This window comes from Peromyscus eremicus, chromosome 4 (assembly GCF_949786415.1).
Source record: "Peromyscus eremicus chromosome 4, PerEre_H2_v1, whole genome shotgun sequence".
Taxonomy (NCBI): domain Eukaryota; kingdom Metazoa; phylum Chordata; class Mammalia; order Rodentia; family Cricetidae; genus Peromyscus; species Peromyscus eremicus.
Window position 1 is genome coordinate 28,085,853 of NC_081419.1, and position 21,475 is coordinate 28,107,327.

A 21,475-nucleotide genomic window follows, 5' to 3' on the forward strand; every position below is an offset into this window, starting at 1 on the left:
TCCATTTTTGTTTTTAAAATCACAACCTTGATATCTGTTCAGGAATTGTAAATCTACTACTATGAGAAAAATGACACTTCCAAAGCTAGTTTGGGTTTCTGATGCTGAAATATGTTCCATTCATGAATTCATGAGATACAAGCTCACATCACTGAGTGTATGTGTGTATTTATTTAGCTTTATATCTAGTTTTTAGTTTTTAATATTCACAAAATGGGGAAGTTGCATATCCCATGAGCAAATGCAACTCCTTGACTAAATTGCCTCACTGGCTTTATGTTCTTCTTCAAACTTCTCTAATAATTAAAAAAACAAAGGAGATAGTTACCTTAGATTGCTCATTACAAACCACATTAAAGCAGTAGTTTCAGGAAGTCAGTGTGATCATAATATACTCAGATGTTTGTTTACTTTTTTTTTCTGCTGAGGTCTAGAACAGTTTTACTTTTAAGAATTGATCATTGAATACTCATAAATACCTCCAATTTGTATGTAATTACTCCTGTCTCTGAAGAAACACATCTGTGGTGGGGTCAATATAATGATATTGGTGTTAATTATTATTTTTTTTTTAATAGGACTGATTGTATAGAAAAAAAAGACAGCCCTGAAGTGTACTTTTGTTGCTGTGAGGGCAATATGTGTAATGAAAAGTTCTCTTATTTTCCGGAGATGGAAGTCACACAGCGTAAGTGTATAGTGAAAAATACATGCTTGTTCTGCTGGTACATTGAAAAGAAAATATATTTGTGTTGCTGGAGTAATTTACTACTACTTTCTTCTATTTTATCCCCCACCCCCAAATCTGACTCTGTGCTAACTACTTATGATAGCATTGTAGACCAAATCTGAACCATTTCCTCTTCCCTCTTCCACAGCCACTTCAAATCCTGTTACACCGAAGCCACCCTATTACAACATCTTGCTGTACTCCTTGGTACCACTTATGTTAATTGCAGGGATTGTCATTTGTGCATTTTGGGTGTATAGACATCACAAGATGGCCTACCCTCCAGTACTTGTTCCTACTCAAGTAAGTTATTGTCCTGTATTTTCCGTTGTACATTTTATATTTTAAAGAAGTATTAACTGAGGTATAACTTAGTAACAGGTTAGCCAGTTATTTCCTTTGTAGTTCATTTTGGAGTGTTTATTGTCATGGGAACTATAGTAATTTTGTATGTCATAAACTTGTCAAAGGTTGAGGTAGAGGAGGGTCTTGAAATCCCTAGTCTCCTCTGCAGAGTCTACTGTTCTTCCAGTGCTTTAAGGATAATGTCCTCTGCTTGCATCTTGACGTAATTAATGATGAGGAAGTGGTCTCAGAACCTCCTTGGTCTTTTCCGTACTGGTCTCTATTCATAGGTGATGTCTTTTTAAAGACCCTTTGCTCAAACCCCCTCTGACTGTTAGAATTGATACAGAAGGTTAGCCAAGAACGTATGGGAAAGGGAGGTTTTGTAAAGGCTTAGGGATATATAGCGGGAAAGATGGTTTAGGTAGAAGCTGCAGAGAAACATTGTTTACCATGTATCACTGATAATTTAAGTGTATCGATTGTTTCCAGCATGGCAAATGCGTATTGAACACTAAAAACTTTAAAAATGTCTTTGATTTTCACTCACTTCAGAAATCTTTCTGAACACAGGTGCACTAGGTAATCAGATCAAACTCCCTGAATTTTTTCTATTGTCTCTTATGTACGGTGCTGTCACTGGTCTAGTGCTAACTAGGACTTCTCATGGAAGTAGCTAATATTCTACATGCTCAGGAAAGCTGGTAACTCTTGCTTATACATCCTGGAGCCATCTCTAAATTCTAATTTTTACTGTATTTCTTTTAACTCTTTAGAATACTTTGGGCCTTTTGGGTCTCTTGGTTTAACTCTGTTTTTTTAATGTTAGTATACTAAATGATAAAACTTGATTAAAGAAAATAGTAAAATCTGGTATTTTAATGATAAGAACAATTCCTCTGTCCAAGCATTATTTAGATAACACACCCAACATCTGTTGAATCAGCTCATTGATTTTTATAATTAAAGATGTATGTGGAAAAATAAACACAGTGATAAATAACTTTTCAATACTTCTGTCAGTGTGACTTTAAAATTTAAAAAACTTTTGATTTAAATTTTAAAATTTAATTAAAAATTTTTTAGTGTCTAAATTTAGAAGAGAAAGTACTCAGTGCTCTAATAATTCTCTGAAATTACCTTAGATTCATAAATGTGATAGAAACAGCCTAAAAACCACATTTAAGGGAAAATTATATATAATTTATGGAATTTTTGTTAAAGGAAGTTTTGAACAGTATTATAATGCTATAGATAGAACATTGAAGTATATCCAATGCTGGTATGAGAGTGTGGTTAAGATGTTTTTAAGTATGCTTGTGTGCTTGTGTACATGTGTGTGTGTGTGTGCGTGCATGTGTATTATATTAGCCTATACATTAGATGACTTTCATAGGAAGTACAAATTAATTGAAGGGTTTAACATTTTTTTTTTTAAGAAGAAAGACACTGTTACTATTCATTAATAATAACTCAAGATCTGGTAATAAGTATTCCCCTCTGGGTTTTAGATGTTTGTTGTTGTTGATACTCTTGTACATGTTTAGGAAGGCTGAAAAATAAGGAATCAGTTTTGTGGTTGAGTAACTTGGCATAGACAAGATTTTACAAAAAAATACAACACAGACCTAACTTTAAACTTCCCTTGGATTTTAAATTGTGTGCAAAATGGCATTGTCTTATGTGAAGTCTTACTCTGGTCATCTCAGACTTTTGCTGAAAAGGTGTAGCTGTATGCTTCAAGTCTCCTTTTGGTGAGAGGATTATGCAAATTTTGTAATCCAATTTCAAAAGGCTCTTTTTAAATTTAAGAATAATTGGAGGTAATTACATCAAGTGTTTGGTGAACATTTAAATGCTTGTTCTAGGGTACTGTTATGAATAATTACATACACACACGTGTGTGTGTGTGTGTGTGTGTGTGTGTGTGTGTGTGTGTGTGTGTGTATACACACATATATATATATGGCTTTTTTTCAATGACTCCTAAATTGTGATACTGGTATGTAAGGATAATCTTTGGGATTTGTTAAAACATTTACATTCCTGGACCATACTCCTGAATGTGTAGAATGGGGCTGTTGATAAAGTGTACTTAATAAGCACTGACTTAGTTAATTTATCTCACAGGACTTAGTATGTAGTATTAGATTATAGATAAACTGTGATGTATAAAAACTCACAAGTATCAGAGCTGGAATTTAAACCAAGATGTTCTTCAAGCTTTGCTCCTTTTGCTTTTCTGTTTTACTCCTCTCTTCAGAAAGCAGCTACTTCTGAATACTATTTAGGCAACTCAGAAATATCTGTGGCATCTCTTTATTGTATTATTGTCTGATTTCCCTTTCCACTTTAGATGTTTAGTAGTTTGTGTACATACTCAGGTGAGCACTACCCTCATCTCCTATTAGTCTCTTAAGAAGATGAAAGGACATACACCACAGCTGGACAGAAAACACATACTCATGTGCTTTTCTTTGAAAGTTGAAAATGTAGAATACATTTTTGAACATGTGATTGGATCCTAGACAGAAATTCCTGCCACCAGTGTGCACTCATTGTTGAAGATGTTTTGAAGTAGAAATGAGTGGGTAGGTGAGATACACTGCACATATAAAGTCTTGAGGACATGCCTGCATTTTACCAGCTAGGTGCCCACCTTCCCAGCTAAAAGACCTGTTAGGAAAAGATCTTACAATGTTGCTAAGGGTATTTGGAATATTTTCTTTGCACCTTGTTTAAGTGCTTTGGGGAAATGACATAGTATGTTTTACTACTTAGAGAAACTTTCAAATCTTTAGCTAATGGCTGGTTTATGAATAAACTGGTATCTTGTAAGGAATTGGCCTTGTCAAGATCAATAAGCTGGTTCTGTCAGTTAAGTAATGGGAGTCATCATGGTAAAGACACCATTTATTTTTCATCTTTATTAGTATTACTTTAAATGATATTAGGACATACTTTAAAATCTGGTTCTTTTTAATTATGGTTCTCTATAATAAACAAAAACATTTACTCTAAATAGTGTAGCATGATTAAGGATACAAAAAGGGCAGATGTCTGTTTGCCTAAAAATTGAAGCTGCTGATGTTTCTTTATAACTCATAGCTGCAGTGTTTCTCCTGTTGTTTCGTGGTATCACTGCTATCACAGTCATTTGGGATGAACATATTGGAAAAACTACTGTTTTTAGCCCTGCCATTTCCCAGGCCCATTCACCACCTTTTTATCCTGATGGGATTGTATTCAGAATGTTACTGACCCGAGGCTGCTGTCTCTATAATCTTACAGCTGTTCTTGCTTTCATGTTCTCCTTTTGCCTCTGCTATTGCTAGAACAATATTTTACATGTTGGATTCTGTTGCTTCAGGGATTAGAAGAACTCAAGGGCTCTTACTACTTTGTACTCCATGACGTGTGGTCCACTCTGTACCATCTTAGGAGTCTTTCTCCATAGCATAACCCAAACCATCCAGCATATGCATCTAGAGTTGTATTTATGTGCTACCTGAGATTGAGAAATGCCACTCAATTTACTTTCTCCCCTCTGTGATTCAATAGATAATCCCAGGAGAGAAAAGCTCATAGTATTCTGTATACATACTGTATCATAGTTCATTATTCCACTAGGTTGTAAGCCTCTTGAAGACAGTATATAACAACTGTGTTTCTAGTGTTTGTGAGGAATGATAGCTTATAAGCACTGAATACTAAGTTGAGTTTGTTTTGTGTAGAGTCACATTGAGATGATAACATTATTCCAGGGAATTCCTTTAATAAACAGTCAGATACTTTTAGGACTTTGCCTTGAGAAAAATCTGGAGGCTGTATTTTTGGAGGATGTACAATAAGTTGAAGTATTCCTAGCTTTTATAAGACAGTGACATGATCAGACTCAAGAAGAGCCTCTCATTCTGTATTATGTAGGTCACGTTTCTATTGTTTATGCTAAATTCTTTCCACACATAAGAAGCTCACACACTGAGTAAATTGAATGCAAACTGGTTTTTCTGGTGATAGTGAGTCATGAATATGAGAGACTTGATGCACTCTTATTAAGCCTTATTGTGGTAAAGAGTTAGTGTGGTTTCAGTAAAACTGTATGTGAGCTTAGGTTTCCTATTTAAGATCTATGTTCATGCTGATAAACCCCACCACTTGATCAAATGAATATTAGAGCCCAGAAATGACTTACCTTAAATGAGGTATGAAGTTAGCTTTTTGCTCATTTTAAAAGGCTATATAAATAGCACTTTAGTATTGTACCATTGTTCTTTTTAAGGGGACATTAGCTTCTTTAGTCCACATGTCATGACATTTTGTCTGGTTGTTGGTTTGAGGTGGAGTAAGGGCTTTCACATGTTGGGGATCTCCAAGTTGAGCATGCAAAGTAATCCCATTGACCTTAATATTAAAGTAATAATAGGTTGTCATTTCATGCTGTGCCAAATTACTACCCACTGAGAAACCAAGTCATCTGTGAAGATGCTTTGCAGGATTTTCCTCTTGATCATGAGCCTATATATACATCCATTGAAATGTAGTGAGAAACCAAATTATGGGGTACCATATTCCAGTCAGTTTAGGAAAGTGTGCTCCTTTCTTTCTCAGGTGAAGATGTAGGGCAAACTTACTAAATTTTATTGATAATGTTTAGCATGCTAATATTAAATTATACTTACAAAATGAGTTTAATATTTATAGAAGCATACTTTTTAAAATACACTTTTAGTTAAAATATAATTACATCATTACTTTTCCCTTTCCCCTCCTTGCTGCAGTCCCCCACCAATTTCCCTTCCTCCAGCTCCTACCATATCTCCCCACCTCACTCTCACGTTAATAACTTCCTTTAACTGTTTTTGTTACATACCTGTATACATAAATGTAAAGATACAATCTGCTAAGTCTAATTTTGTTGTTTGTGTTAGGTTTCAGGGCTTATCCCTTTGCATTAGATAACCAGGTAGGGGATTTATCCCTGGGAAAGGTGAATTTTTCTCTTTCTGCACCTATTCATTGCCTGTGGTTCTTTATCTAGGGGTGGAATCCTGTGAGATTTCCCTTTCTTGGTGATACAACTGTTGGTCCTGTTTATGCAGCCACTTCCTGGTTCTCTGGCTCTTACAATTTTTCCACCCCATCTTCTGTCCTATTCCCTGAGCCATAGATACAGGAGCTGTGATATAGATGTTTGTATTCGGGCTGGACTCCCACAGTCTGTTGATTCTGCATTGTGTCCAGTTGTGGGTTTTGTGATGGTCTTCATTTGCTGTAAAGATGAGGCGTCTTTGATGACAGTTGGTAGCTGTACCGATCTGTGTGTATAAGGGTACGATTTAGAATATAGTAAGAAATTATGCTGATCTAGCAAAAGAGTGGTAGTAGTTTCTTTTCTAAGGCTCATGGCCTCATTAGCCTTGGGAATCTGGCTATATTTTCAAGCATTATTTCCCTCCTAGGAGGGGGCCGTGAGTCCAATCAGACAGCTGTTGGTTACCACTGATATGTGAGTGCCACTTACCACATCTTTATGGATATTTCATTATGCTGGTCATTGTTGTGGTTTATAGGTGTCACAGCTGGGTGGGTGGATTATGAACTGCTTTCCTCCGTTGTTGACTTACATAGGATTTTTATGGTACCATGGAAGCTGGACCACAGGAAGGAGGTTTTTAGGTCTGATCCAGTTTGAATTAGTGTTGCGTGACAAAACCTTTCCTGGGGTGATGCAACATACATGTCTACTCACCCCAAATAGGAATACCATGGCAGACCAAAGTACCAGATACCAGCTTGATGAACCATGAGTTTTATTGGGGTTACTTACAGTAATATGGTGAACCATGAATTTTATTGGGGTTGCTTACTATATGGGTGATGTGTTACCTAACAGGAGCAAAAATGACTCAATGATAGCTGCCCACCAAAGCCACCCCAGTATGGGTGACACCTTCCGAAAGCTGGGAACCTGGAGTGAGTGCACTGCAAACTTGCAGGCAGTTGGAGAGGGTCCTTCCGAGAGGCTCATTTCTAAACCCCTTCCAGGCAGCCCCACTGATTCTTGCTTCCTCTAGTCAGCTGGTGTGGTCTGCGTTTTCTTGCAGCTTTTGCACTTCTGAGTCTTTGTTACAGCCTGGCTTGTTAGATCTTTGAGGGATTCTCAGCTTTTATTGCTTACTCTGGCAGAGGGCCTGGTGAATCCAGTCAGTTTTAGGGACTTCCTGAAACTGTTTCCAGTTGTTTACCTTCCTGTTTAAGGAGTTTCCCTTCAGTTTCAATCTCAGAGGAAGCTGTTATACAACAACTGGGTTGATTGATTAATTAGGTTTTTTTTTTTTTCCTCTTCTATAAGACTATGTTTGCTGTATGGACACAATTTATTTAGAAAGAGTTCTATCAAAAAAGGAAAAATGATTTGCATTTCTTTTATCACTTGCTGTAAATAATTTTAAGATCGGTATGCATCCTTGGATTCTTTTCTCTAGCTTCATCTGTTTCGCTGTTGAATTTTCTCTCTATTAAACTATCAAATACTATTTTTCTTTTATAGACTATAAAGTATTCTTCAACAAGTAGCTTCTTTCAGGTCAACAGTATAGAAAAATAGCTCTTCTGCTTGATTGCCGTTTTCTCAATCCATTAAGTGATGTATTTTTAAGTGTAACTTAGTAGCATATTATTGTATGCTCAGGAAATACTACAATTTAATGTGTTGGTACAAATTGTCTACATTTAGGGTATATGATGTGATATTTTATCAGTTTAGTAAAGTTTGTATGAGATTTCTGATAGGAGAATCTACATTTCATAAGTATTTCAACCATATTATTTTAACATGCTTAAAATATAGTATAATGCCATTTTATACTTGTACATCTTTGTATATATATTCTTAAGAATGGTTCAGGGCTGTTATCGATGCTTTTCCTTTTGTGTCCCACTGGGGTATATAATTGTTTTTGAACAGCTTAACCTCCTTAGAGTAGAACTGCACACTACACTTACTTGTGAAAGCCAGTTCTTTGAATTCTTTGGCAACACACACGCACGCACGCACGCACGCACGCACACACTACTGCAGGTGATCATCATTCCATTCTTAGCACCTGGGGTGCAGTTTCCTTTGACCAACCTGGAGGTGGACTCCTGAGTGTAGATCAGAGTACATGCTTACCCTTTCTCTGGAGAGCAGGTAGTAGCCAGGAGGAGGCAAACGTGTTCTGCACCGTCCTCTTTCCTGGACTTTACCCTGGATGTCTTCCTGTATTCCTAGCTACAGCATTGCTCTAAAACCCTTTCCATTGACTCAAAATAGTAGAAGTAGAAAAGTTCATTTGTTAATAAAATAAATACTGTGGGCTGCCTTTCCGTTTTTGATGAACCTCTCTCTTGGTGCTTATGTAACTGCTGTGAGCCCTGCATGGTGCAGGCTACCTAGTACAGGTGCAGGATGGTCCCTGCTTGCTCTCTTGGGGCTCACAGTTACATGAAGGGAAGATGAAAACAGGCTGTTTATTTAACTTTGCTTTATTTAACTCCACTTGGAAATGGAGGTGAAGAAATTATGAAAGGAGTGGCCAGTGGAAGAAAGATGATTGACGTTCTCTAGTGCTGAGAGAACTGTATTTGAGGTGTTGGCCAGTGTTAAAATGCTCAGTAACTGTCTGCTGTCATTGTCCTCTCTGTCGCAGCTTTGACTCAAAAGGAATAATTTTCATTGAAACTATTACTGATACAATACTCTGAAATATATGCTACACCAAGTTCGTTTTACTGATGAAAAAATCGGGGCACTCAGGTGAAATGACCTGACTTACAATCTTGTCCTGATTGGCAATGCCTGGGCTTTTATTCAGGGATTACTGTCCATTGATTGAATGGCTTATTTCAGTAATTAGATGGAGTCCATAGAAAGCTAAATTAGGGAAAATAATTAGAGTTCACTACTTCATATGAATATAGTTTTATTTGTGTCTAGGCAGCCTGGTAGTTAAATATTTTCTTACATCCATTTTTCTTCTTTCATCTTCACTTAGAGGTTATAAATGTTAAATAAAAGTAAGTTTTCTTTATAGCTAGCCATAACCCTTATGCTTTTGAACAGCAGCTAAGAGGGGAACAGGCTTTGCCTGCATCTCTTAGGAAACTGTCTACCCCAGCGCAGGCTGCCCTGTGCTGCTAATGGCTTGGGGAGTCTGTTCAGAGTCTTTAGTATCTGCATTGCTCTCTGTTTGCTTTGGAAAAGTATGATGAGAGAAACTATAAGGAATCTTGGGATCTAATTAATAGAGCCATGGCTGAGCATGTGAAAGTATCTGATTTATTCATCTGTCAATATATGCCTGCCCTTTTCTAGCTTGTTGATAGTCTAAAAAATGAAGAATTGTGGCATTTCTAAGAATATATGATAATTAGATGACTAAGAGGAGACACATTCAGAATTTGTCAGTTTTCACACACTATAGACACTTGATGGTTGTAAGAAAAGGTTGTTGTGTGATGTGCAAAAATAAATATATATGGAAACTACTTATCTGCCTAAGTAGATACACTTAAGATTGTCTCTGTGTGTGTATTAAACAGTAAAGAAAGTTGTAGTACATGTTGCATGTGTATTTATGAATAGTATATAAAAGTTTTTATTTCTAGAATGATTTCTTTGAATTTTAGATTTGCATAGCTAATTGCTTACCAAATAGCTCCACTTGGATGTCTCTTAGCACTTCCCATTCAGGGATCATGATTGTCTTTTCCAAACCTAGTTTTCAATAAACGCAGCACTTGTCCATGTGGCTGTATAACCTAAAATCTAGGGTGTGTCCTAATAATGCTTTTCACTCCCCTCAGTCCCCTCTACTGCGACATTTTTTTTTCAGGGTGTTCTCCTCAGGGAAAAACTGGGTAGTGTAAGTCAGCTATCTTACAGATGATCAAGCTAGTGACTTCCTTTCTACTGATTTTAGTTTTTAATTATGCCTTTGTCAGTGCAAATCATCAATTAGTCCATCTGCTGTAAAGTTCATGAGAGCCTGAGTAGATAGTACTTGACACAAACAGTACGGTCAGTAAACTTTTTTGAGTGAATAAATGAATGAGTGAGTAAAGTCCTGTGTTCTTTTCTGATGTTTGGCAGTAAGTTCATTCCTTCTTGATAAGCAGTAGGTCTCTTTCTAATCTGGACTCTGCTTACTTGGCATTAAGGAGTTGATTTGATTTTTAGTTACTTACAGTTGCAGTGCGCAGAGTACTCAAAGCCACCTTTCCATTTTGTGAATCCAGCCCGTTTTGTTTGGTGAGTTTTTTCTGTTTGTATGTTCAGTGATCTCTTTTGCTTGTTTGACTGCATATACTGCAACAGTTTTTCCTTTGAAGAAGCTTGTTGTTGGTGCCTCTTGTATACCTTGTATCTTTTGTCCATTCCAATGTTCATTTATGGAGAAGTATATCCAAAAAGATATACTTAAAGTCTGTTTATGTATTTTAGTTAATTAATTAACTTATTTTTTTGTTTTTGTCTTTCCCATTCTTATTACATTAAAGCTTTTTTTTTTTTTTTTTTTTTTTTTTTTTGGTTTTTCGAGACAGGGTTTCTCTGTGTAGCTTTGCGCCTTTCCTGGAACTCACTTGGTAGTCCAGGCTGGCCTCGAACTCACAGAGATCCGCCTGGCTCTGCCTCCCAAGTGCTGGGATTAAAGGCGTGTGCCACCACCGCCCGGCTAAAGCTTGTTTTTAGCCTTCATTTTTGATTTGTGTATTTTATAGCTTATTCTAATGTTCATTAGAAAGTTTGCTGAGTAGGCCTAATACTTTCTAAGATTAAAAGTAACATTTACTTGTGCTGACGTCTTTATCTCTGCAAGTTCTTGAGTTTAAACAAGATCTCAGTGATTCTTGTTTCTTTGCGTTCCCTGGAAGAGAGGTATTGTATTCTGGAATGCTGAGGTTCTCTAATGGTATGGTAGGATTAAGCTAGCTTTTTGATGACTCGTGAATAGTCCTGGATGATTATCACAGGATGAAAATCCAGCAAACAACTGGTATAGCTAAGTGGATTGTCATTTCTTTTTGCCAGTGGCACTGTTCTCTGTAGAAATAGTGGCATCTGGGGAATGTGGTCATCTGTTGGGAGTTTTCAAGCCCCCTAGCAGTGGCTAACGTGTATTTTACTTAATTTAACATTAAAGCAGTTATCTTTTTAGGGTTGACTTGTTCTCTAGTACTATCTGACTGTCCTCAGGTTGTAAGGGTACTGTGTCTGGGTACTCATTTCCAGGGCACTGCTACTTACTCAGTTGTTACATACTTCCTAAGTTTAAAGTTACTATAGTACTGAAATTGTATTTTGAACTGCTAACAAATGCTTAATTCGAAGTATGAACTAAGTCATCTAAATCCCGTTCTGGTAGGATCTGTTTTGATTTATTCTTGTTGCTACAGCTGGGCAGGGAGTTTTATAACAGGCCTAGTTTGTCACCAGGTTTTGTTTAATTCTGGCCATCTTTCTTCCTTATGTGTTTTCTTCCCAGTTTGTCTTTCCTGAGCACACACATAGCCACCAAAAGCATTATTTTGTGTTTTACTATAAGGTCCTACTGCCTTCCAGAAAGGTGAGTTCACTCACTGGAAGGAAAATTTCAGAGTTTCTTATAAAAGCTGTAAAAAAACCTAGAGCTGAGAGACATTACCACTCACAAAGGGCTTTACAAGCATGAGCACATAAGTTTGATCCTTAGAACCCACATGAAAGGAAGAAAGAGAGAGTAAAAGGAAAGGGGGAGGGGGGGGGAAGGCAGGCAGCAGGGTGGGTGTGATGGTATATGCTTGTAATCCCAGCACTGGAGAAATTGAGGCAGGTGGGTTCCTAGGGCTTGCTGGCCAGCCTAGGAGTTCTAGGACAGTGGGAAATGGCACTTTTGGAATGACTCCTGAGGTTTGCCCCCTAACCTCCATGCACATGTCCCTATGCATGTATGCACACACCCATGAAAACTATTAGAAAGCCTGGTCTGAGAGAATTGGGTTTCTTCAGGCTGCTTTGTAGTTTTTGTTAAAGGCAATACTGCCCTCTGCTGGTCAGAACCAATTCCAGCTCCCGTCTTCCCCAGTTCAATTGCCTACTCTTGCATTTAGACTTTAAAACCTTTTCAAGTACTAAGTAGTGTCTAAAATGTATTTTACTTGCTGGCTTGAAGCCCATTGGATCAGGTAATTTGGAGTTATTTTACATCAAAATTTATTTATTACCACCCTGATAGGTGACATCCAAGGCTTTTTCCTTTACGTTTTTTATACTACTTTCCTCTGGCTATAAGGAAAGTGTTCTTAATCTTTGTCTGAAAAATATAGTCCATTGAATCACTGTCTACTTTAAAAAAGCTAATTCATTCCTTCTTTCACCTTTGTAACTGATGTGTCATTTTTCATTTCATTCTGAATATGAATCGTAATTTCTTTTGCCTGTGTTTTTTCTTCACAAGCACGCCTTTCATATAATGATAGAGGTAAGATGCATTGATGTTTGCTTATGGTTGTGAAAGCTTTTGTGGATGCACACAAAACATTTGTCCTTAGAGTTTTGTTGTTATTGTTGCTTTACTTTGTATCCTTTATAGTTTATCTACATTTTTGTTATAAAAGTCCCCCCTTTCATATCCAAATGTGATTCATTTGACATAGTAAAAGCATTTGATTTTGAAGGATCATTAACAGTATTTATGTTTATCTAAGATAGAATATAGAAAGAACTATTTCAGCTGAACAGAAGATAAAACCTAATGAGGCCATTAGCCCTAGAAACCCAGTATTTATAATTTTTTATAGTAGTTCATATATTTAAATGTCAGCCTTCATCCATTTAAATAAGAGATGTCTTTCTGGTCTAGCTCATTATCTCTTAGCTTAAAATCTGCATTTTCCAATGGTATCTCTAGCAAATGAATTAGCCGCAGAAATAGCACCTTTGATAAATCTGTTGCTGCCTGGAAGGTTGAGGCTGTTTGGATTACAATGTATACTTAATTGAGAAATAAGCAAACTTAATCACTGATGGCTTTGCTGCTCCTCTTGAACAGTGTCCCAGCATTGGGTATAGTTAGTCACTGGGGAGGATCTCTGGGCAGTGGGGCTTTCCCAGTAACTGCAATTTCCACTTACTTTTTGATGTCTTAAGAAGGAATGCATAATCAGAGCCACTTCTGCTGTGCCTCATCTTAGTTGTATACATTAAATGGTTGTTGAAAGAGCACTGAGAACTTGAGGGGAGGGTCTCAGAAATTCTGTAGTCCTGAGAGTTGCTGCCTCCTCAAGTGTTTCTGTATAGCAAGGCAAAGCCATGTTTTCCGGATGCCATCATTTGTGATGTGTTAAGTTCCCATTTGTCCCCTCAGGGGTTCATATGTTTAATGATATTCCTAGAAACAAATAGTCCTTATTCCTAGAAACAAATACTGAGTTTTTCTGAATAAATTGCTATAATGATGCTAATAAACAGAGAATCATTTCTAATATTTTATACAATAAGTAAAACTTAGATTTTAGAGGTGCATTTAAAACTTCATCCTGGTAACTTCTTAAGAAAGGAAAAAGGTGTATTGATGATATTATGTATTGTGTAGTTATTTTATTATGAAGTTGCTTTCTAGCCCAAACTTTAAATATTTGTGAATCTTAAAGTATACTTAAGACTACATCTCAAAAGGTTTTGATGTTGATGAGAATGAACCTTTAGAGATCATTTTCTTCCCTTTTGAAACTTGGCCAGTGCTTTTTTTTTAATTTAATTTTTTATACTGTTAGGAAAATTTTGACAGTTGTGTTTTGTAGCAATTAATGGTAAAATTGTAGTATTAAATGTTGATTCAAGATTTCTCTATGAAATAAAAGTACGTTAATATATTTACTAAGGAAAGCCTTGTAAGCCTATAGGAACTTTGAAGTTTATCTTTGCATCTAGAAATCATTTAACATACTTTGAGCCACTGTTATATTATTAATTTGAGATGTTGAAGAAATCATCTCAATTCTGTGCCATTGACTGGACTCATGTCTATGGTTGGCGCCCTTTTGAACACAGAACAGCTCTGTCAAGTTATCTCTAGAGACACTGTTGGTCAGTGTGTAGAAGGGTGTCAGATCAGAATGTTAGAGTTGAGTTGCCCTCTTCTTTTCTCTTTTCAGTGATTACCTAAAGATTTTAGTATTGCTGCTTTGAAAAACTCACCCTTGTCTTTTCTATTTAGTTATTTCTCTATAAACTTGTATACGTATTCTTGGGCCTTGCAGACTGGATAGTTTTCTTTGCCTCTGGAAGAGGAGTAGTATTCACCTTTTCCTTCTCTAGTTGCTTCAGTCAGCCTGTTCCTGTCAGTAGACTCTTTTTACAGGCAGAAGACAGTCAGTTCAAGAATAGGAAGGGAGGATATGATTCTCACAGCAACTTTCCAGAAAAGACAAAGGTGCCCCTCCCTGCGAATCAGTGTGAGCCTGGCCTTCCTGTAGGATCTGTTGACAGCCTTTTTGGTCCATCACTCTGCTAAACAGAAGCACTTTGGTTTTATTAATTTTTCATATTTTTAAATGGGACAGCAATGTTTGTAGTCATTTGAAAACAGACATGACTTCAGAATCAGTCACAGGAAGTCTTCTGGCTTATTTTTTAAAATAGGAGTTTTCAAGCCTTTAAATAAGGATTGCCTAGAGGTTGTGTTCTTTTTCCACGTAATACTTTGCACTGTTTCTTTGCTGGGTCATTCTAATGCTTGCTAGAAATTTTTGAGACTCACAAACAGACTAGTGGATGAAGGATGCTTACAGGGAGCATTAACAGTCTTGAACATTATGAAGATGTAAAAAGGGAGAAGAAAGTTAGGGTGAGATGCAGTGATCTAGGATAAAATGCCATTTTCAGGTATCTGAAGTACCAACAGGAGGTTGTTCTTGCCACACACGTTTTAATACCTTTTCACAGAACTTTTGGCCCTTGAAACATTTCTCTTGCTTTGTCTGTTGGCTTCCAGAGTCTTCTTACATCTTGCTTTAGTTGAGTTGGTAAACTGATAGAACACTTTCAGCAAAAGTTACCATTCTTTTGGTCTAGGGAATTTTCTTTGCAATTCCCCTTTTTAATGTATTATACTGGCCTTATTTTAAAAGTGCATCATAGTATCACTCTTGTCTTTTATTCACCATTCCATGTTTCCAGCTAAGACTACCACATTCCTAGATTTTTATTTGTACTTTGTTTTATTTTTCTCTTCAGTTATCCTCAGGACATGATTTTGATTTCTATTCAGTTTTGAGAAATAGTTAAAGGAATGAACTATTAGTATCTTGAAAAATAAGAATGAACAAATAAAAAGTTTGTCTATAGAAACATTTCTTTTAAGTGCTTTTTGTATTTTATATACTTGCTTAAAGTGACTGAACATTACAAAATTAATGAAGAAAAAGTTAATATTAAACAGCTACAAGAGAAAGTAGTAGATTTTGAGAATTTTCTTTGAGAAACGGTTCTACTTTGCTGTTTTGGTACTTTTCAAATCCATATCCTTTAAGAGAATGTGAGCTGGGCGAAGCCAATGGTATACTATTAAGAGTGTTCTGAAGTTCACAGGAAGTCTTGGGAACAGTGCTTAGACTGGCTGCTTTGTGTTTTTCACCTGCTGTTCCTAAGTAGTAGCAGTGCTAATTAGACATTGCTTGCTTAGTGGTTCCTGCTAACGCCCCAGAAGCTCAGTTCTTGCAGGCTAAAAGTTAAGGTCACATTGACTTACAGTCACTTGTGTGTTAACAGTTTCTGTCAGTGTATTCTTCAGTATACTTACCTTTTTTCTCATTTCAGAATCGATGTCTTATGTTCTGCTTATTCGTTATTATTATTATTTTTTTCTGTAGGACCCAGGACCACCCCCACCTTCTCCATTACTAGGTTTGAAGCCATTGCAGCTGTTAGAAGTGAAAGCAAGGGGAAGATTTGGTTGTGTCTGGAAAGCCCAGTTACTCAATGAATATGTGGCTGTCAAAATATTTCCAATACAGGTATGTTTGTTAAAGTTCTCTGATCTATCTACCTATATATTTTAGCGGCTAGAACATTATAGCTCATGCACACAGACTGTATATTCTAAAGTGATTGTGATAGTGGGAAAGCAGTCTAGCCTTTCTGTGCTGCAGTCACATCTAAGAAATGCAATGATCTAGTGCAGCACTTGGGGTTGTTGGCAGTAGTGGAATCACAATAAAGGAACATATAGTCAGTCTTTTGTTAATAAAAACTAAAGACGAGTATTCCAATCACAAAAATCACCTCACTGTCTGAGTAGTTGTCTTAATATCCCCTTGACAAGAAAGAACAACAGAGTGTGTGCTTTGTTTTAGAATTGCTGTTCGGAGCTACATGAGCAGACTTTGATTTCTTTTCATTGTACTTGGAGTGTTTCTATGTAATTATTTCAGTTTTTGTTGGTAACTTCTCAGAGGCAGTGATTCAAGTTTCCAAAGGATTGGTTTACTTTGTTTTTCCTTGAAATGCAGCTGAACTTCTTATGAACGCCTGACCTAAGGCAGTCTGCACTGCCGCTTTGCTCCCTTGCTGGTTGACATTAGGGCTTCCATCTTTCCCTTTCTCTGATAATACATCCCTGTGGCTGGTGGCACCCTTGGTATTGAAGTCTTGGATATACATACTCAACCTCCATCACTCCAAAGTTACTAGAGAAACAGTTTCCTTAACGTACCTTCTCACCTCATCTAAAGCCTAGCCCCTAGTCTTTCTTTATCTTGGCAGTGGTGTGGCTCTAGAAAGAGAAGCATTCTGTTGGGCTAAGATTTGTAGTAAGCTGTGGGAAGCTACTTAATGTGTAAGGAATCTTAACAGTTAGAAAATAGTATGGATATTAAGAGTAAAAAACAACAGTAGCAGCCATTTTATTAAATGCTTTTATTGACAAAGTAATGATTTATGTGTTGTGGGTTCATATATCATACATCAATATATATGCAGTAAGTACTTTAGTGACCAAGAGCACAGTTATTCCTTTACTTCACTGGAAAAGTGATTTTATAAAAATCAGAGGAAAACCCGGAATTTAAATTAATCTTGGATCCAGAGATTTCCTTACCATTACATTATAGTGTAACTCACTTTCATTGCCCTCTCATAGTAAAAAGAAACTAATCTTTTGTAAGTATACAGTAGACATAGATAACGTGCAGGAATGAGTAATTGATAGTCTAAAAGAAACAGTAGGTATTGTTAGCTTGGGGTGGGGGTGAGGGTGGGGCAGACTGAAGAGAGACTGTCACCTATTTAAGGTGGTCACTCTACCGAATTGATCTTTCAGGGAGATGGTTATGAATAGTAGCATGCATACTACTATTTTATACTAGTTTCACACCATAAAGTGATTGTAGTAACTTTGAAGCAGAATGTGTTTCTGTTTAAGATACAGAAATGCAGTAGCTTTTGATGAATACCTGTGTTTGTAAACTTAGCAACACAGAAAAGGAGATTTTGAAGGAATATGGGGTAGGATTCTCTAGATAACAAACATTTAATATTGGATTATTGTTATTACCTCTTACAGATTTCTTTTATAAAAAAATAACAAAAGGTCACTTGTACTTAGCGTATTTTGTTGTTGTATTAATTAGACTTAGCTTATTTTGTTATTGTTTTAGAACTTATTCCATCTCAACATGATTTATTTTCTTGTACTTTCTGAGTTCTTACCATGCTTTTATTATTATTATTATTATTATTATTTACTGTAGGACAAACAATCCTGGCAGAATGAATATGAAGTCTATAGTTTACCTGGAATGAAGCATGAGAATATACTACAGTTCATTGGTGCAGAAAAACGAGGCACCAGTGTTGATGTGGACCTGTGGCTAATCACAGCATTTCATGAAAAGGTGAAAACAACTTAACACTTAAGTTTTGTTCATCTGGACTTGGCCTTCCAACCTAATGTTAATTGTTGTATTTCAAGAGAACAGTATATTATATCACAGTTGATTAATATTTGATCCATATATACATTACTCGTGAATGAAAGTATCACAAAACTAGGGAAAGAACTTTGTAACTAACCCACTAATCATAGAGCAGCCCTAAGCCTTGATTTCCTGTGCTGCAATTGCTTCTTTTAGGGAGACTTTAGAGTAGACAGCGTTTGTTGTTTTCCATGTATTACTTAGGATAGTTTGACTTTATGAGCCCTGCTTTTTTTCCTCTTCATTTTTTGCCTGATAATTTTTTAATGATGAACCCAGAGTCACTAACTTGGAATTAGTGCCAAAGCACATGTATTTTCCCTTCATTTTTCATTAATTTTTTTTTTTTTTTTTTAAGAAAATTCTTCTGTGTAGCACAGGCTGGCCTCATCTTTTTGCCTCAGCAGTCTCCCAAGTGTTGGGATTATGGGTTTGCATTACTATGGCCAGCTAAGATACTTGGTTTGTATAATGAGTGTCATTCTTGTTAAGTGTAACTGGCTTTTATTTCACTTTGTATTTGACCATAAGGATCATAATATCTTTAGATATAGAAGATTGTGATTTTGTAGTCTGTTTTGTTTTTTTTTTAAACTTTCTAAAGTTAGGGAAATTAACTTATTTTGGTAATAAGCTTTTAAAAATCAGTCTTTTGGGGTTGAATGTTCATTAATGTGAATTGGAAGGAAATTTGAGTAACTCTATAGTGCTTGATTGATTATGTACTGAAAGGAATGCATTGCCTCCATATCCAAAGAAAAGTTTCCATCTGTGTAAAACTTTCCTCAAGAGCTTATGGGTGTCTCGCTCTTTTCTTTAGGGTTCACTGTCAGACTTCCTCAAGGCTAATGTGGTCTCTTGGAATGAACTCTGTCATATCGCAGAAACCATGGCTAGAGGATTGGCATATTTACATGAGGATATACCTGGCTTAAAAGATGGCCACAAGCCTGCAATATCTCACAGGTACAGCCAGAGTTGTCCTGTCTTTCTGTTCAACTCACATGTTTATTATTTAAGCTTAATTCGGGGTGAAATTTATTTTTGCCTTGATCATATTTGAAAATGTAAAGATTTTCATTATTTAAAATTAGGTTTGAGATTGACTAGGATGTATTTTGGGTAATGTACATATTAATCTCCTTAGTAAAGTTTAATGATGTCATATTTTAATTTGTCTAATTTATGAAACCATGTTTGAGAATAAAGGTGCATTTTCTCTATGTCAAAGGAAAAATGATTTTAACTCAAAAATTTGATTTAAAGGCAATGTTTTAATAGATACACGATGATGAAATTAAGGATAGACTATGTATATTCTTTGTGTTTTGAATGAGTGTGCATTCATTCTTGAGCTAAAGTAGAAGGAGAGGTCATTGTGAGGAGAGAGCTGTCCAGTGAAGAAATATTACATGTCCAGTGAAGACTCCGTTACCAAATCTTGAAAAGGAAAAGTGCTTGTTCCTGGAAGATAGATTTAGTTTGCCCTTATTTACTTCCTTGGAAGAACATAGGATTGAGTTGTCACCTTCTATTCAGTTTTAACAATAGCCATTATCAGAGTGATTTAGCAGAAGTATAGTTGAATGTCGCCAGATTCTGATTTTTCCAACCATAAATGACTTCTTCAGAAAGGGATCTGCTTTCTTTAATTTTCCTTCTTGAATTTGCCTTCTATTAATATATTCAAACTAATCCTTCAGACCTCTCCAAAGTTGTTATAGGGACCCTGAAAATGTTTTGATACTGAAACAAGTTGATTTCTGGAGCATTTTATTCTACTTCCGTCCTCTTGTGGGTCAGTATTATGACTTCTGAATGTAACTGTTGGTCACAGCGTAGACATGCTTGCTGAGTTGTCTTTAAGATGAACCAGATGAGTCAGATGTGTAGAAAGAATATTTTCCTGCATTACAGCTGATAGACTTTCGAAGTACTGGGCTAGGCTTTATGGTAAGAGGCTTCTTTGTGTTTGTATTCCAAGAGGTGCTTTTCTACAGTAGTGGCTATGCAGTGCAAGGACCGCTGCAGCGAGGGGCTGTTCTGAAGTAGACATCTTTACCAAAGGCGATTTTGACAATTTCCTTGTTTTTCTGAAAAACAAGTTTCTATGGGAGTTTGTAACTGAGATCTGAAATGTTCCCATTCCCTTAAAGAAATAGTAATTTTATGATTATGTGGGAGTGACATAGATGATAATGTATTTCTGGAATGGCTGTTGTAAAACTGCTTTATGGAGAGGATTCCTTCTTGCTCCTGTTAAAATGGGTTTGTTACTACATTCATGTGACTAGATTGGGACTCTGTCTAAGCATCTTATCCCTTTCTTTGCCTTTCATAGTTTTAAGTAACTTCATTCTTATAGCATATTCTCCTCATGTTCAATAGAAATTTTAAAAATAACTTACTTAAAGTACTTTTTTTCTATTTGAAGGGACATCAAAAGTAAGAATGTGTTGTTGAAAAACAATCTGACAGCTTGCATCGCTGACTTTGGGTTGGCGTTAAAGTTTGAGGCTGGCAAATCAGCAGGTGACACTCATGGACAGGTAAGAACAACCAGTATAAGATGTGAGTAGGAAATAATAAGGACATCTCTTACTTTAGATCAATACCGACTTGATCTGAAGTTGCTGGGGTTGATTGAGTCATCTAATGAAGAGTGACATATTTTGAGAGGGCAGCATTTTTACATGGCTGTCCCCTTAGCATTATGCAAGCATAAAACAACATTTAGCTGGGACAGGATTGTTTTTTAAAATAATTAGTCACAGAAGAATCCAGTTCTTAATAATTTCATCTTTAGGGAGTTCTTAATTTTAACTCAATTTTCATTGGTTAATTTGTCACACTAAGAGTGGAGGATAATGGATCACTTCTCACCACAATGTACTAGGTTCTCCTGCCCATTTTCTACATAATAATTTTCTTGCTTCTTCCTCTTTATTGATTCATTAGCTCTTTAATGAATTTAATGTTTTATCTTTGAATTTTTTTTCTAGAGTTCAGATCTCCTGGAAAGGCTGAAGTGAGGTGTCAGTTATTGTTTGCACAAATAGATTTAGCATCCTTTAAGAAGGCCAAGGAGAGGAGAATACCCATGCATTTTATTCTCACAAAAATGTGAGGCTAGGAAAGCTGCTACACTTGTATAGAACACCTTTTTTTTTTTTTTTTTTTTTCTACAAGAACAGTTAGTTTAGGGGCAGGAGAGATGGCCCAGGAATTAAGAGTGCTTCCTGTCTTTGCAGAGGACCAAGTTCATTTCCTGGCTCAGGCTGCTCAGAAATGCCAGTAAGTCCAGTCTGAGGGGACTCAACACCCTTTTCTGGACTCTGTGGGCACCCACAATCACATGTGCACAAAACACCTCCCTGTAGGTGGATTTTTCTTTGGGCCATC

At 36.4% G+C, this 21,475-nt stretch overlaps 1 protein-coding gene across 1 annotated transcript in view; it reads left to right on the forward strand.

The window, feature by feature from the left end:
* Positions 1-21,475, forward strand: part of Acvr2a (activin A receptor type 2A) — a 78,453-nt gene that overhangs the window by 47,582 nt on the left and 9,396 nt on the right. Inside the window, exons 3-8 of the mRNA XM_059260445.1 lie at positions 579-688; positions 879-1,033; positions 15,971-16,114; positions 17,849-17,992; positions 18,894-19,039; positions 20,508-20,622. Coding sequence (XP_059116428.1) covers positions 579-688; positions 879-1,033; positions 15,971-16,114; positions 17,849-17,992; positions 18,894-19,039; positions 20,508-20,622 — 814 coding nt within the window. The remainder of the gene's footprint in view (positions 1-578; positions 689-878; positions 1,034-15,970; positions 16,115-17,848; positions 17,993-18,893; positions 19,040-20,507; positions 20,623-21,475) is intronic.